The 16,891-nt window shown below is 33.5% G+C and overlaps 1 protein-coding gene and 1 long non-coding RNA gene across 3 annotated transcripts; both read left to right on the plus strand.

Annotated features, from left to right (window-relative positions):
- Nucleotides 1-312: 312 nt before the first annotated feature.
- LOC106325042 lies at nucleotides 313-1,740 on the plus strand. The gene is made up of 3 exons (XR_001266789.1): nucleotides 313-721; nucleotides 1,180-1,277; nucleotides 1,403-1,740. It is a non-coding gene; the product is annotated as an uncharacterized LOC106325042 (long non-coding RNA).
- An 8,923-nt stretch (nucleotides 1,741-10,663) lies between these two features.
- Nucleotides 10,664-13,635, plus strand: LOC106322597 (serine/arginine-rich-splicing factor SR34-like). Of its 2 annotated transcripts, none has more exons than XM_013760665.1 (13): nucleotides 10,664-10,722; nucleotides 10,849-10,948; nucleotides 11,014-11,079; nucleotides 11,159-11,233; nucleotides 11,303-11,411; nucleotides 11,492-11,538; nucleotides 11,628-11,685; nucleotides 11,803-11,852; nucleotides 11,939-11,995; nucleotides 12,086-12,321; nucleotides 13,005-13,038; nucleotides 13,203-13,297; nucleotides 13,387-13,635. In XM_013760665.1, exons 2-13 carry the CDS (start codon nucleotides 10,862-10,864, stop codon nucleotides 13,388-13,390), a joined length of 918 nt encoding a protein of 305 aa, XP_013616119.1. In that variant the 5' UTR covers nucleotides 10,664-10,722; nucleotides 10,849-10,861; the 3' UTR covers nucleotides 13,391-13,635. The 2 variants fall into 2 exon arrangements, with proteins under 2 accessions (XP_013616119.1, XP_013616120.1); XM_013760666.1 differs by having other exon boundaries at nucleotides 10,668-10,722; nucleotides 10,853-10,948.
- Nucleotides 13,636-16,891: the final 3,256 nt, after the last annotated feature.

The raw sequence follows: 16,891 nt of genomic DNA on the forward strand, positions 1-16,891 counted from the left end.
ATATGATCTATAAATTGTTTTATAAAATCTTATAAATGTCTTAATAAAAGATTTATAAATCGTTATATACAATCTATCAATTGTCTTATAAAAACTAATAAATTTTTTATAAACTCTTATAAATGATTTATAATCACACAAGTAATAAAAGGCAAAAATACTGATCAGATAGGACGTCCATGTCGGACAAGAAAATCGACCAATCACGTTATAACGTTTTGACACGTCAGTTGGGCTTTGCGTTTTTTAAAAATCTGTCGTGTTATGAGTTTGGGCCATGAAGCCCATCATATTTGAGAGACGGAGACCCGAGAAAATGCCGACTCGAGCTTGCCCTTCCTCAGATCTTGGCTGAAATTTATTTTCTCTTCGATCGGCGGAGGGACGATCCAGTTTCTGTAACGTTGCGTTGTGATTTATTCGTTTTAAATCGTCTTAATTCGCAATCCCATTACGAAACTTTCGTTTGCGTTGTTCCTCGTCGAGATCGTGTATAAATATGCTCCACTGCGAATCGTGATATCTGCATCTCTCTTCTATACATCTCACTCATATTCATATCTTTGCGCTCATCTCTCTTAATGGCTAACTCAAAGGTCTTTTTTCCAATCTGAAGTCCGGGCGGTGCTCATCCTTTGTCGAGCTTCGATTCTGGGAGGCTAAGAATGTTAAGTGTGGTGGGGAGCTTATGTGGATGGATCTGCTCATGGTGGATGTTAACGTGAGTGATCTTTTCTGTTTTCTTTTGTGTATCAATCGTTATGGGTTAGATTTTTCCGTCGTTGATCCTTCATGTTTCCGGTAAACCTGATCTTGATTTTGTTTTTTTTTGTTTTTAGAAAGAAAAAGTCTTACTGGGGAGCTTATGAGGGATTCTCATACCCTGCAAATTCATATTGTTTATTGATATACCTCTGAACATGCGACTGATCGATTTTTTTTTTGGGTTGAACTACAGCTTTTTAAAAAAAGTTTAAAGCTTTTTTTTTTTTGTCTCTTTTCTTTTTTCTGGGACTGCGAAAGATTCTTCATTCTTTGTATACCTTGCCACACTTAGTAAGTTGTATAACAGATTGCTTTAACTACGATGTCATCTTATACTTTTTTTCTCTTTGTTTTTGTTCTCTGTTTCTTTTTGTGTGAATCTAATTGATATAAATGTTCCGCTTGGACATGTAGATTGGTTTTCTAACTGGTGCTTCAAGCCTTAAAGATATACCTCTGGTATATTGACTTCTCTTTATCCAAATTTTACTCTTCTAAAAGGATGAGAGCAGGTAACTAAATTCTTTAGCTTTTGAATATTTTTAGTTGTTGTCCTTTACTGGTTTCTGCTTTGTAGCTTTCAAACTGTTTTGATGGTCGTTATATGTTTATAGATCTTGTGGTTTTCAATTTTCAGACAATGACCATACCATTGGAAGCTCGATAGAGAGCTGGAAGATGAAGAGCAAAAGGTCCCGGAAATTAGGAGGAACAATAACAACGTGTGTGAGTTATTCTATGATACAAGAACCGGCAACTAATGGGCTCAAGAGAATGATGGAAACCACTCTTATGGAGATTCTGAAGAGGCTGGAAAGAAGCTATGAGTTGATAACATCAATGCTAACAGTGGTTCTCTTAGACAGATTATCAGGTGTATTATATGGACAAGAATGACATGTTCTGTGATTTTTTTTAGATTGTAGTTTGTTACAAGGATAACAATTATCATGTCTTGAAGGACATATGTGTCAATTAAGGCATGCCTGTCCAGAAGAAGTTCTTCTTGGTGTGAATGGTCAGTGAAATATATGTCAAACTCAAACCAAACCATTGTGAGTCAGTAGATTTTATGAAAGCAGACAAAGGAATTAGAAACGAAGTCCTCATAAGACAGAAACAGTAAGATTGATGATGGTGAGCTTTGTAGTGATCCTAAGATAGACAGAAATGTCGAGGAATTTTCAAGAGAATATTTAGCTGATGCTGAAGGTTCTAACCATTGAAATCAAGAGCGCTTGATTGATTGTGACAAGAGAAGCCAAGGACTCGCCAACTGCATACTCCATCTGAAATTCCTCATAATATAAATCTGATGAGATTTCAAATTACGAAGTGGCTACATAGGAGATGGTCTAAATGAATCTAAAAATCTGAGAGATATCCTGTCATGGGAAGATGAACAAGAACCTCTTAACAACAACAAGAGAGATAGACGTGAAGAAAAATCAACACCTCACATAATTATACTTGATATGATTCACTGAATCACTGGTCATTAGTTTGGAATTTCATATGTTACAGATAATGTATTCACGTATGAAGGTTTCTCTTTTCTGTCTTGAGTGTATATGTGTTTGTTGTTGTTGTCTCCGTACGTGTGGTAACTGCATCTTTGCCTGACCCTGTCTTTGTCAGTGAATGAGTCATGACTCATGAGTCTTCTGGGACTTAGACGAATTTGAGATCCCTGAAGAACTCAATGCTGCTCATGTCTTAGAGACAATCAGACAGATTATGTTGGGTGTTGGTCTTCGTGGTCATGCCTCGATAAAACAATACAGTAAAGCTAGGTTTTACAATGGCTTGAATGAAAATATAGAAATCGATGGCAAGAGATCCATCTATGTTCCTAGAATCAGATACCTTCCCGATCACAGAGAAAGGATCTATAAGCATGCAAAAGCCAAGACAAAGGAAAAGATGACAAAGCTGAAGCTAGACAAAAACAAGCAAGCAAGAGCAACAAGGTAAGCCTGGCGCCGGGCCTAGGTGGTGGGCCGCAAGGTCAACACCTGGTAAAAAAAAAAAAAAAAAAAGCAACAAGGTACAGAAAACAGGGAAGCTAGACTTCATTGCAGGACCTGCAAACCACCGACATCAATCATTGCTGGAATTGGTTCTCTGATCTGTTACCGGACCGTTAGTGAAGGTTGGGCCTTTGCATGGAAAGCCCATAAGTTAGAAGGAAAGTGAGGAGACAAAACGGCTGTCAAGATTATCAAGCTTCTGAGTCAATTGCTTAGCTATCGGAGGGAGATTCGAATAGAGGATACACTAAGGTTTGAGTTTTTACGAAGAAATGTTATATATGCTGTTCATAGAAAATAATTACAAACTGCTAACAGTTATCAAAAAACAAATACTTAAACGTAACATATAACGCAATTTTACATTAAATTCTCAGCCTTATCAACACAACATTTTTTAATTTGTTTTAAAAATATAGAACTTAAAAAATTTGCATTTATCAAAAACAAAATAAATTAATATAAAAACTAAAAACTATCAGAAAAAATTAGGTCGACATCTTGGTTAAAATTCTAAAAATATTTTTTTAAAAAATTTAATAAAATTTTTTTTCCAAATTTAATAAATCTTAAACACCAAATGTTCCATATATTAAAAAATGAAAATCAGTATCAAATAACTATAAAAAATATTGTTAAGGAAATGAATATTGCACCTGATATGTTATGTGTAATATGTATGTGTTCATCATATTGGTGCTACCAGAATCAAACATAAGCATTGATGTATTTTTATATTCAACTTTAGCCTTTTTCTTTCTTTTGAACTATAAAGACAATCATATTTGAATTTCTTTCAAATATTTTCCACTGATCAACGAGCCATTCATTTAGCGTATGACATTTTCTAATTACCGGGTTGACTAACAAATATCCTTAGCCATGTATGTAACTTAAAAATTTATTCCTACTGCTTTATGTTCGTACTAACTATAAAATAAATCATATGCGGATTTACTGATCATGAGTTTCCACAAATAATCAAACCATTTCATATACATCTCATACTATTGAATTGTCGGTAACAATAACAATTTCATTACCGATTTTTGCTATTAAAGCCACCAGTATTTTAAAACTAAATCACCCTCACAATCTTTCGAACTCACGGACATCCACATAAATTTCTCTTTCATCTGTCCAATGGCAATTACCTTCTCACAAACAACATTTTCAAAATCTTAGAACATTCACACAACTATTACATGCAAATGCAAATTCAATGTACAAACAAAAATAAAATTAGCTAACAAAATATAGTATATCTCAAACAAAAAATACACCATATCCAAATTAGTGATAGACTAACAGCTTGAATGGTTTAATGGCTTTTCGGGCAACCAGTTCCGTGTTCTTATCTTGCATATATTTAAAATGGATTCAATATTAAAGCACAATGAAACTCTAATGAGACACACAACAACATGTATTTGTTTGTTTTGATTCATTTCTCAGACTAACACTAAATAGTCTCCATCGCCGTAAATCATAACGTCAGGTTTCTAAACAGTACAATAGACTAAAATTTAACTTCATAGTAATGCAGTCAGAGTTACTTACAAAGTCAGCAACAAATGCCAATGCTTGATTACACCACAAAGCCAAAAATTTGATGATAAAAAGGCTTTAAAGTAGTACGCTGGTTCACATTATATGATCGTTTCATAAAACTAATCAATTTTTATTTAAATATTATTAGTAATATACATTTAAAATAAGTTAATCAATTGAAAATAATAAAGTGTAGTGTTGTTAGTTAACCAAATTTCATGAAAGTTAAAAATATTTTAAAAATATCAACACATCTTACATTTTCATACATCAAATTTTCTCTAGAACATTTTACATTATGAAATGGATTGAGTAATATTTAAAATTTATGAACAAAACAAAAATAAGGCAAGCTATTAGGTTAAAGGAGAATTTTCAATAAAAATAGAATAAAAATTATAAATTGAGAAAAATTTAAACACGCGGAAAAAGATCTATGTAAAATAGAAGTGCAAAAAAAAGAATGAGTAAATATTTTCTTAACTCTACAATTTTAAGAATATTTTATCAACTAAATAAGAGACAAATAAAGAAAATATACACAATTTTTAAGTAATTAAAAATTGTCTTAAATCAATGATAACAGACATAATAGATAATGATGATTTTCTTTTCATCACTGCATTATTAGACTAAACATTATTAAATATATTCAATTTTTTTAAAAATATATTCAATTTGCTAGGCATGTATTACAAAATATAGAGTCCAACAAACATTGGAAGACATAAAATTATTATTTTTTGTCTAATCTTATATACTACATTTAGTAATTCTGTGAAATTTACCTATTTTAGTTATCTTGGTTTGTATCATTCTGAAAGTTGAAAGATATTTAAGATTTAATAAAAATTTCAAGTTTAAAATATAGTAATTAGCTAAAATATTATAGAAAGTAAGAAAAAGTATTTACTTTGATTTCATTTGGATTATGAAACTAATATTCAAAACATATTTGTAATTTGCTAAGCGTATATACCTAAATAAAATACATGTCGTAATATGGTGATAGTCCACAACTAGGAATGGCTACAAGAGTCTCTAAAACCATTCTTGAAATCCTTTTGCATTTGTAGCAATTTTTATACTCAATGATCCAGTCTCAAACAAATTGTTCACACTTTAAAATCTTTTGATTGCTTTCTAAGAAGCAAGCTTAGAACTTAAAGCAATAGGTTGTTTCTTAAGCTCTTTAAAATCTTTTGATTTTTTCTTAAAATCTATTGATTGCTTTCTAAGAAGCAAGCTTAGAATCTTTAATCTTTTATCAAAAAAAAAAAAAAAAGCTTAGAATCTTTTGACATAACACAATTTCATTGTTGGCCCTAATCGTCAAGATGTGGATCTTACACTATGGGACAACCAATAATTTATGTTCAAATCATAAGTTATTGGAGATATAAAATTCTCATGGTGACAAGTATATCCCCAAAATATATATAACTAAAATCAAAATACAAACGCAAACTTAAAAGTCTGATACATACTGATTAATAATTATTATTTGCATGAAAACTATTATTCGCTTCATTATCAGCCACACAGTTTTACTTTGACACAACAATGAAAACATCGAAAGAAAAACAAGAGTAAAGTTCAATTAATACATGAATTAGAGCTAAATTTCCAATGTACAATTCATAAGATTATAATCAAAAAAAACATAATTAAGAATAACTTCCCGACATCTTGAGAACTGTTTATGTATTCTGAATTCAATTTTGATATTTTGGTCCAACTAACAAAAAAAAAATATTATAAAAAATAAAATGCGACGAATAAAAGGTATATGCAAAATTCAAATAATAAAAGTCAGAGCATGTCTCTTTTCGTATACTATATCGTACACACTAAATAGTTTAAAAACACAGAAAATTTTACAATATTTGATATTCACACAACAAATCGGTCGGAATATACAAGAGGAACTATCTGCGCGTAGCGCGGAAACCGACCTAGTATTTTATAAAAGATTTATAAACCCTTATATATGGTTTATAAACCATTATAAATTATTTATAAATGATTTTTAAATATTTACCAATGATTTGTAGACTTTTACAAACATATATATTATTTATTATCATTTAAAAGTGATATATAGACCTTTTAAACGTTTATAAATGATTAACAATATTGATAAAGTCCTATAAATGATTTATTATCCCTTACAAATGAGCTACAAAAATGTGTCAGAGCCATACATGTAGAAAATACACAAACTGTTAACTACCTTTCTGTGCAAAGCTTCACATACAATCCAGGATACAAGACCACATGAGTCTTTGAACGAAGCAGCTTGTAGAAATTCATATTGGTGACAGGAACTGCGCCTATTATCCTAACTGTGACGAACATCTGCACATCAAGGAGCTTTGAACCTATCTTTCTGGCAAACATCACAGGATGTGCCAGCCACCGAAGATAATGTTTCTCTTTTTCAAGAAATGAATTGCTGCTGGACACAGTTCAAGATCAGGAATATGTCCATTATTCACAAACTCACGGACTTTACATTTTGGCAATGCACAACGGAGTCTTTGAGTGTCTTCTTTGTTAACCAATCAGTTATAAGAATATCTTATAGCTTATGATTTTATCTATCCACTCATGATTTATAAACAATTATAAATGATTTATAAATAGTTATAATGTTTATGCCAATCTCTATCTCTCTCTTTTTTGTTGCATCTGAATTGTGTGTATTAACTATAAACGAGCATCAGTGTACTTGAAAGTAGAAATATTAGATTTCATGTAAAAAATAGCTGGTAACTTCACATATGCAAGGAATTTGGTAATTTAAAATCAAAATAAACCATAAAATGATTTATAAAGGCTTATAAATCATTTATTATGATTCATACACCAATTTGTAAGGGTTTATAATTTATTTTATAAATTAGCTACAGAACAAGGAAGAACAGCGAAGCATTACCAGAGATCACCACAAGGAGGACCCAGGTAGAGGCAACATAGCCAAAAGTCACACCAAGGAGAACCTAACTGAAGACCCGTGAAGAGACACCATCCAAACTCCTCAACACTTAAGAAACCTGATCTCCTAAAACAAGAGCAGAAACGAAGACAATTTAGAAACTAGATCAGGAGAAACGAAGGAACAATGCATAACAGCATAACAACATAAGAAACCTGATCTCCTAAAACAAGAGCATAACAGCAGAAAACAAGAGCACTTTGATGCAGAAAAGAAGGAACAAAGCAGGAGAAACGAGCATTAGTCACCATCATTGACCATCCGAAAAATGATGCACCAGAATCGATGGAAGAATTATCACCCCACATCGGAGCCGGCTTAACCTGCAACCTTGCACCAAAAAACAATTTCGAGACTAGAGAAGTCTTCCAAGCAACCCGATAGAAACCCATCCACACGCTCTCTCCACAAAGCTCTTCCAATGCATCAACAACCTCAACCAAGCTTAACTAAACTAAACAACTTCACCAGACTCTAAACATCCTAGTTAAGGCTGCAAACAGGAGAAACACGAACCAAACGAGACCCATGACCTACACCGGTGATGTAACTCTACCAACAAGCCCACAACCACCGAGTATGAAGCCAACAACACCTCAATTCGCCGGTTCTCCAACCCAATGAGAGCAAACGAGGATTGATCTGAACCTTTAACCACACAAAACTACTCTCTCAAACTAGATCTGCATCCCAAACCATCGAAAACGTCACGAAGACAGAGTGAAGATCCGCAATGAGATCCTAGGATGATGCTCTGGAACAGATGGGAAAATCCTTGCAGAAACGAATCAAAAGACTCAAGTTTCTCAAGGTATGTGGATCGAATGGTGACACAAGAGGCTGCGGAAAGGCTCCTTGATACTCCTACGCAATAGATCGGATATGACACACCAAACTAGAGCCCTTAATCTCTGGATATTACACACCAGAAGTTGGATATTACACACCAACACTCAATCAACTCGACAAGCAAGAAGAAAAGAGAAAACAAAGGTTTTTGATAAAAGATGGATACTGATACAAGGGGGCCACGACCACAATATAAAGGAGAAGCCTTGTACATGCAGAAGGTCTCGAAAATACAAGGGAAATCAAGACAAAGGCTCCCTTGGAAACACAACAAAGACTAGAGTTTTCGAAAACTAAATAACATAAAAGCATAGCTTAAAATATAACATAATGTCTTCATGTGGACAGACCAAGATCAATCATCTAGGAGGTAAGAGAAGCAGCTTGTGGCCTCATTAAAAACCTTGATTAGAAAACTCAGTGGGACAAAACCAATCAAGGGAAAAAGAGTACACACAAGCTACTTGCCTAGATGATGATCAGCTTGAATGTAGATCAAGGTGTCTTTGATGATAGAAGCTTTATTTTGGCTCAAACACTCTTCAAGTGTAGGTTCTTCAACAGCGACAAGCTCTCCATGGTCAGGTTCATGATTCCATTCCTTTGTGCTATCCAGAATCATATCACAGAGTGATTCTCGTAATCTCTTGTCGCCGGCTGTGTGAGAGAGAGTGACGACGGATTTCGACGGAGACGACGGCAGATCTCGACAGAGACGACGGTGGATCTCGACGGAGACAATGATGGATCTCGATGAAGACAACGACGGCGAGGCTGGATGAAGACGACGACGGCGAACCCCAAACCTTATCTCTTTCCCTTTCTCGATTACATATGGTTTACTCAGGGGCACCTAGGTCATTTAGTCACTAATGAATAGGGTATATTTGAAAATGTCATTTAATGGATGGTATAATTGAATAAGGGTTTTTAGTAATTAAACTCCTCAACTAAAGATGAATCGTAAAAAAACCCTCAACTAAAAATCATGTGAAATAAACCCTCAATTTTAATTATATTAACGTATGTTACCCTCCGTCTAAAAAACCGTGACGGAGGGTGATCTACGTTAACGGTTTATAAGTTGAAGGTTTATAATGTTGAAAACTTAGTTGAGGGTTTTTTTTACGATTCAAAAATAGTTGGGGGAGTTTTATCACTAAAAATCATTAAATGTTTTAAAATATTTATTATCATTTATACATTGTTTTAGATTTGATTAATAAGCCTTTAAACTAATTTATAAATTTTAATACATTAATTTATTATAAAATTAATTTATACAATCTAAATTAATAATTTTCTACACTACTTACAACTTAATATAACTTTAAAATATTAAATTATTTGATATTTGGCAATAATGATATAAGGAAATTTAAGTGTTTATATCGTCATTGTCAAATATCAAATAATTTAAATTTTCTAAGTTATATTAAGTCTTAAGTAGAATAATTCATCCATGAAGTCAATAATATTAGATTATTTTATCCTAACAAATAGCAGAAATTGTAAAAAAATTGTAAAATCATTGCTAAACCGTATTGATCATATGTAAAAGTATTAAAATATTTATGAAGCTTTATAAATCGGTTATAAAGTAATGTATAAAAATTTATAAATGAGTTTTAAAGGCTTTTAAATCAATCTAAAAAATTGTATAAATGATAAAAAAAAAATTAAAAACTTGCTTTTTAGTGATAAAATCCCTCGACTATTTTTGAATAGTAAAAAAACCCTTCAACTAAGTTTTCAACATTATAAACCCTCAACTTATAAACCGTTAACGTATGTCACCTTCCGTCACGATTTTTTAGACGGAGGGTAACATACGTTAATGGAATTAAAGTTGGAGATTTATTTCACTAGATATTTAGTTGATAGTTTTTTTTACCATTCATTTTTAGTCGAGGGTTTTAATTACTAAAAACCCTTTGAATAATGGTACTAAAGAAAATGCATAAGTAAAATCCTCCCATGTTCTAAACAGTATTTTGTGTATTATCATTTTAACCAAATGGGTAAAGATGTATTTACTTTACACAGTTACCCCGGTGTAAACTATAGTAAGAAGGTCACGTGATTCACGTGCTGTACTCTGCTCCTATTAACAAACATCGGGCGGGCTTGCCAATTAGTAGGAGTTATTGATGGTTGTATTTTAATGGATTTGAAAATTCGAACAAAATTTAGTGGTATTGGTTTTATGATTTTCAAATTTATATTAAAATCATGTGTTATTGGTTTAATGATTCATAAATTCTGTATCAAATCAAGTGTTATTCAATCGTACGGATTTACTAATATATTTAATTTTATAAAGGATTTGAATAGATTTGTTTGAATTTTTTAGTTAAAAATACAAAGATTCAAATCCGAGAGAAAAATTCCAGATTTGCATATTTTACTTAGATTTATAAATACTATATAGATTTTTAAATGGATCAAAATATATAAACCAATAATAGGTTTTTACTTCCCACCGGAGCATTTTCGCCCCAAACTCATCAGATCTCAGTGTTCTCTCAGGTGAAAACTTTACGCCTCTCTTTCTTCTTCTTCCCTCAGAATTGGGGTTTTATTTCCTGACTTGAGAACGCTTCTTCGTTTCGATAATTTGCGTTTCTTGAATCGCTTTTTTTGAATTTCGGATAGAAAGGAAGAGAAAATGAGCAGCCGTTCAAGTAGAACTATATACGTGGGGAACCTTCCAGGCGATATCCGGGAGAGAGAGGTTGAAGATTTGTTCAGTAAGGTAAAACACCACTTCAATTGGTTTTGTTGAATTGTTGAGATCTGATAAGAATGGTTCATCCTTAGTATGGACCTGTTGTTCAAATCGGTCTGAAGATCCCACCAAGGCCTCCTGGCTATGCCTTCGTCGAGGTCAGCTTCCTCTCTCCTTGTTGATTTTTAGAGATAGGCAGTTTTTGACAGGTAAAATGATTCATTTAATCCAATCTAGTTTGAGGATCCTCGGGATGCTGATGATGCAATTCATGGTCGTGATGGATATGACTTTGACGGCCATTGTTTACGGGTTTGTTCTTCATCCCACTACTCTAAAAAGTTTGATTTCTTGAAGTTTTATCTGATCCATGTTGCCCAGGTGGAGCTAGCACATGGTGGGAGGCGTTCATCTAATGATGCTCGTAGTAGTTACGGTCGTGATGGTGGAGACCGTGGGCGTGGACCATCTAGGAGATCTGAGTTCCGTGGTATGTATGATATGTTTAGCATTCTAATTTTTTTTTTTTTGGAGACATCTCTAATTTGGTAGTTTCCATCCACCATACAGTTCTTGTGTCAGGTTTGCCTTCATCTGCTTCCTGGCAAGACCTCAAGGTTAACATTTTAACACCAACTTCAGTGTGGACAACAAATTCCTTAAAATGTCGTTCGTTTGCATACTCACTTTTCTTGTTGCTGTGTAGGATCACATGCGTAAAGGAGGAGAAGTCTGTTTCTCTCAAGTCTACCGTGATGGTAGAGGTTGTTAGTCCTCATTTCTTACCCGATAATATATATATATATATATATGTGTATTTTTCTGTTTTTAACTGTTAAGTAACCTGGAGCTTGTTTCAATCTTGGACTGGTTATAAACAGGTACAACTGGAATTGTAGATTACACCAGCTACGAGGACATGAAGTATGCGGTGAGATGTTCTTCTTGTTCCTATTCTTTAATATTGTTGGAGGTTCTTCCTTGATTGCTCATGAGTATATTCTTCATTGTCGACAGATTAAAAAGCTCGATGACACAGAGTTTAGGAATGCGTTTTCTCGTGGATATGTCCGGGTATACATACTAATGCTAACTATGCTAAGAGCATTATTCTTCTTCTTTTTTTTTTTTTGTTGCACTTAACATTTCCTCATATCATTGTAGGTTCGAGAATATGATTCAAGGAGGGATTCGAAAAGCCCCAGCCGTGGAAGATCTTATTCTAAAAGCCGTAGCCGTAGTCGCAGCCGTGGGCGGAGCCACAGTCGTAGCCGCAGCAGAAGCAGGAGCAGGAGCAGGAGCAGGAGCCCAAAGGCTAAATCTTCCCGTAGATCGCCTGCAAAATCTACGTCTAGATCCCCTCGTTCCCGCTCAAAGTCAAGGTCACCACCTCCGCGAGGGTATGTTTCGTTTCTTATTTTCATGTTTAGGCTATTCACTAGATAACATCTAAACATAGCATATTGGTTTAGTGCTTCCTTTGGTGTTTGTTTGTTGATATCTCACTAAAAGCAGTCATTAGTCATTGGGGAAGGGCATTAGCTATTTTCTTCTTGATTGCTGAGAATGGTTTTGTTTGCTAGATACGATCAACTTGAAATTTGAAATTAATATCTGGATCATGGATTTCTTGGTTGCTTGTACACAGCTGTTTCTGTCTCTCTGAGGTATATGCTCTTTCTAAGATGAACAGTTTTGGAAATGAAACTTTCCTGTCTCCTTGTTTTCTGATTGTATCCGTTGCTGCTAGATGGGTAACAGTGGAGAGTCATTGGATCGTATTGTTATAGTGTTCATTACCTGCAAATTCGCCAAGCTTTCAGGATTCTCATGGAACTGATGCTGTGCTCAGGACACAGGGTTTGATAGAACTAGACTTTCATCTCTGCCCCTCGGTTTTAACTTAGGAAAGCATGTGTGTCTAGAAATCGTCTAAAGTTTGTGTTATTTTTTCTTTCTTGTGTTATCATTTTACATCTCTGACATGGAATGAGGCATCAAGGCTCTTGATGAAACAGATATTTATACACGGAAAACATATTTAGGATTTTAAAACTCGATTTTGTTTCTCGGAATTTTGCAGATCTCGTTCAAGGTCAACATCTCCTCTGCCTTTTGTAAGTGATATTTAATCTAGATACACCCCCCCCACTCAGCTCTGTATTATTATAATATAATAACAACAATATATTCAGGGTTTTTTCGCCATACTACCAATAGACTATTGTGATATATCTTAGCTAATTGCACTCGTCTTCATCATCGTTTTTCCGTGGTGCAGGTTCAGAAGGAAGCAAGTAAGAGCCCTAGCAAGCTGAGTCCAGCCAAGAGCCCTATGCGTAGCAGGAGCAAGAGCAGAAGCAGGAGTCCAGCTCGGTAATGCTGCACAACTACACTCTCTCTCTTTTAACTTATTTGGAACACACTCTGGTTCCTTCTCTAAATCTTTCACCTACATATTACAGGTAAACAAACAGAGAAAAGTTATCTCATAATCAGGTAAAAAGAAGCTTGGTTTTGTAGGAAGATTCTCCTAAGGATCATATTTATGTTATGTTGTTTCGTTTGGTTATAACTCCAGTACGGAAACAAGTTCTACTTCTCTCGAGATTTTAACTTTTGTTTTAATATTTTAATATACATTGCAGCAATGTTTTTTTTTTGATCAAAATACATTGCAACAATATATGTTCTATTATATAATTGATTATTCATCTCGTGGGACAGATGTCACCAAGTCATCTATCACCATGATCGTATACTATATGACTAAGCATCTTTTTCTTGTACTATATAGGGAAATTGCCAAAAATATCATTTTCAAAGTACCATTTTTCATGTTTGCATTAACCACTTTTACCCTCATCTTTAATGAAGGATAAAAAACATTTATAACCTTTTGATTTACTTTGACAAAAAAAACATATGATTTAACTAATCTAAACTTAAAACATCAACTCTAAACCCTAAATCATCGATTCTAAACCCTAAATCACGAAACATTAACTCTAAATTCTAAACTCTGAAACATCAATTCTAAACCCTAAACCCTAAACCCTAAACCTTCAAATCTAAACCCGAAAACATCAACTTTAAACCCTAAACGTAAATCCTAAACCCTAAATCTAAACTTAAAACATCAACTTTAAACTCTAAATCATCAACTCTAAATCATCAACTCTAAACCTTAAACCATGAAACCATGAAACATCAACACTAAATCCTAAACTCTGAAACATCAACTCTAAACCCTAAACACTAAACCTACAAATCGAAACCCTAAAACATCAACTATAAACCCTAAACATAAACCCTAAATCCTATATTTTTCTGAAATTCGAACCCTAAACCCTAAAACCCTAAACCTTCAAATCTAAACCCTAAAACATCAACTCTAGAGTTTTAGGGTTTAGGGTTTTAGGGTTTAGGGTTTAGGAATTAGGGTTTAGAGTTGAAGGTTTAGGGTTTAGGTTTTAGAGTTATGTTTAGGGTTTAGGGTTTAGAGTTCACTTTTTAGGGTTTAGGGTTTAATGTTGATAGTTTAGGGTTTAGTGTTGATGGTTTAGGGTTCAAGGTTTAGAGTTGATGTTTTAGGGTTTAGAGTTGAAGGTTTAGGGTTTAAGTTTTAGATTTATGTTTAGGGTTTAGGGTTTAGAGTTGAGGTTTCGAGGTTTGGGGTTTAGAGTTGATGTTTCAGGGTTTAGGGTTCGTATTTAAAAAAAAATAGGGTTTAGTATTGATGGTTTAGGGTTTAGAGTTCGTATTTCAAAAAAAAATAAGTTTAAGATTGATGGTTTAGTGTTTAGAGTTGAGTTTTAGGGTTTAAGGTTTTAATTTCGAAATAGTATAATTCGAAAAAAAAATTAAAAAAAGTTTAGGATTGATGGTTCGTATTTTTTTAGCTTTTTATTTATTTATTATATATAAAGAACAATGACATAAAAATCTTTTGTCACTTATTGAAGAATGTATTTTTGAAAATATCCCTTTAGTGGTGGTAAAAATGAAAAGTGGTAGCATGAAAGTGGTAAACATGTAATTTCTCCTACTATATATATGAAACGTAAAAGAAGAAATGGGAAATAAGTTAAAATCCAACTCTCTCTCTCTCTCTCTCACACGACCAACTCTCACTCTCTCCTTTGTTATTCCATTTTCTCTAGAAATACAAGTATATACATAATCATTTATATCCTGAGCTAATAGTTCACAACACGTTATAGCACGAAGCTCTAACCAACTGAGGTTTATCTATCCGAAAGTTCTTAAACCAGCCGAGGTAATGTTTAAATTTATGTATTTCAACATATTTAATTTATTTAAATTTTATTATTATTTCAAAGTGAGAAAGTAGGCCTTCTCCGTCTATTTATCGGGATGATAGGCGCTGCCTTTCCCGACTGATCGTTATGGTAGGCTATGCCTTCACGATCAGAGATCACGTGGTATGCGTTGCCTCCGTGAATAAAAAAAGGGTCAAAAATGGTAGACTAAGTCTACTCGGACCTTGAAATAAGTAAAAGTCAAAATGGTAGACCATGTCTCCTCGGACTTTGAAAAATGATCAATATGGTAGTCTAAGACTCCTCGGATCATGTGGTAGGCTAAGCCTCCAATTTTATTTATTGCTCTTTAAATTTCTGCAATTTAATTTATGCATTTATTTTATGGTTTTAATTGATGCATTTAAATTTCCGTCTTTATATATTATTATTCTATGGATACGGTTATCATGTTAAATTTGACAAAGCTCAAAATAAATGCCCTTGATATTACGAGAAATAATTATAAGACTTGTGCAGTGGGTGCAAGATACACCTAAAAGAAAATGAGCTTTTAGAAATCATCGATATAAACTATATCGGATGAGAAAAAGATAAAGCCATGGTATTTACACCAATTCAATTATGGTTTATAAGATGAGGTGTATCATGAGAAAAGATCTAAAAGATCTTTGATAAATAAATCCTTGAAAGAAAGGATTCACTAAATAGCCGGAGTTGATATAAATCCTCCGCGAAAACTGGAAAAAAAAATGAAATCATGATACTAAACCATCAAGTCGGTCCTACTAGAAAAGGACGAGGAATTGGATGCGGTAGAAGCCGCTATCATGGTCGTGGAAGAGGACGAGGAAGAAGATTCCGTCCATATGAAATAATTAGAACTTCCACGAAAAATGAAAGTGGTCGGGTGATAAAAAACAAACAGAAAAGGTTTGCTATAGATACGGCCATAAAGAAAATTGGGTACGTAGTTGTCGTACGCCAAATATTTAACCGATCTATATCGAGAATCAAAAAGAAAAAGAGAAAAGAAGTATATTAAACTTCGTCTCTTATGAGCCAGAACCATTTTTCATAGCTTGAATACTAAATATGACAGGTATTGGGTCATCGTCATGACTACTAAAGGTAACAAATATTTTTTCTCTCTCAAATTAAATAAGTATAGTATCTAGTAATATAAACATATTATTGGCTCTAGAAGAGCTTATCATGAAAAGACATGCATAAGAAAAAAGATAGCAAAATTATAAATGAGTGGTAAACCTGAAGTTTTACTGATATATAGCCATCTCCAATAATGTTATTGACATTATTGTGAAATGTTGAAAAACCAGAAGTTTTTCACATATAGCATGTCAAGAAAATAAGGGAAACCATCATGGGTGATGAATCATCAAACAAGTTCATAATATGTGATTTCTTTAAGCATGCCCCAAATTAAGATCTCACTCTAAAGGATTTGAAACATAATTCATCTCAAATGGGAAAACTGAATATGTTAATGGTTCTAAAGTGGGATTCAATACGAGATTTTAGACATGAAGTGTCATCATCTCGAGGGGGAGAATTAAAGAATCCTAGTGAGTGGAACATTAAAAAATTATGTTCGCACTAGAAAAAGAACTTGATAAAGTAATTCAAGTAAGATGATCCCCATGATCGGGTGTAATGCAGTTGTGCA

This window comes from Brassica oleracea, chromosome C2 (genome assembly GCF_000695525.1).
Source record: "Brassica oleracea var. oleracea cultivar TO1000 chromosome C2, BOL, whole genome shotgun sequence".
Classification (NCBI taxonomy): Eukaryota; Viridiplantae; Streptophyta; class Magnoliopsida; order Brassicales; family Brassicaceae; genus Brassica; species Brassica oleracea.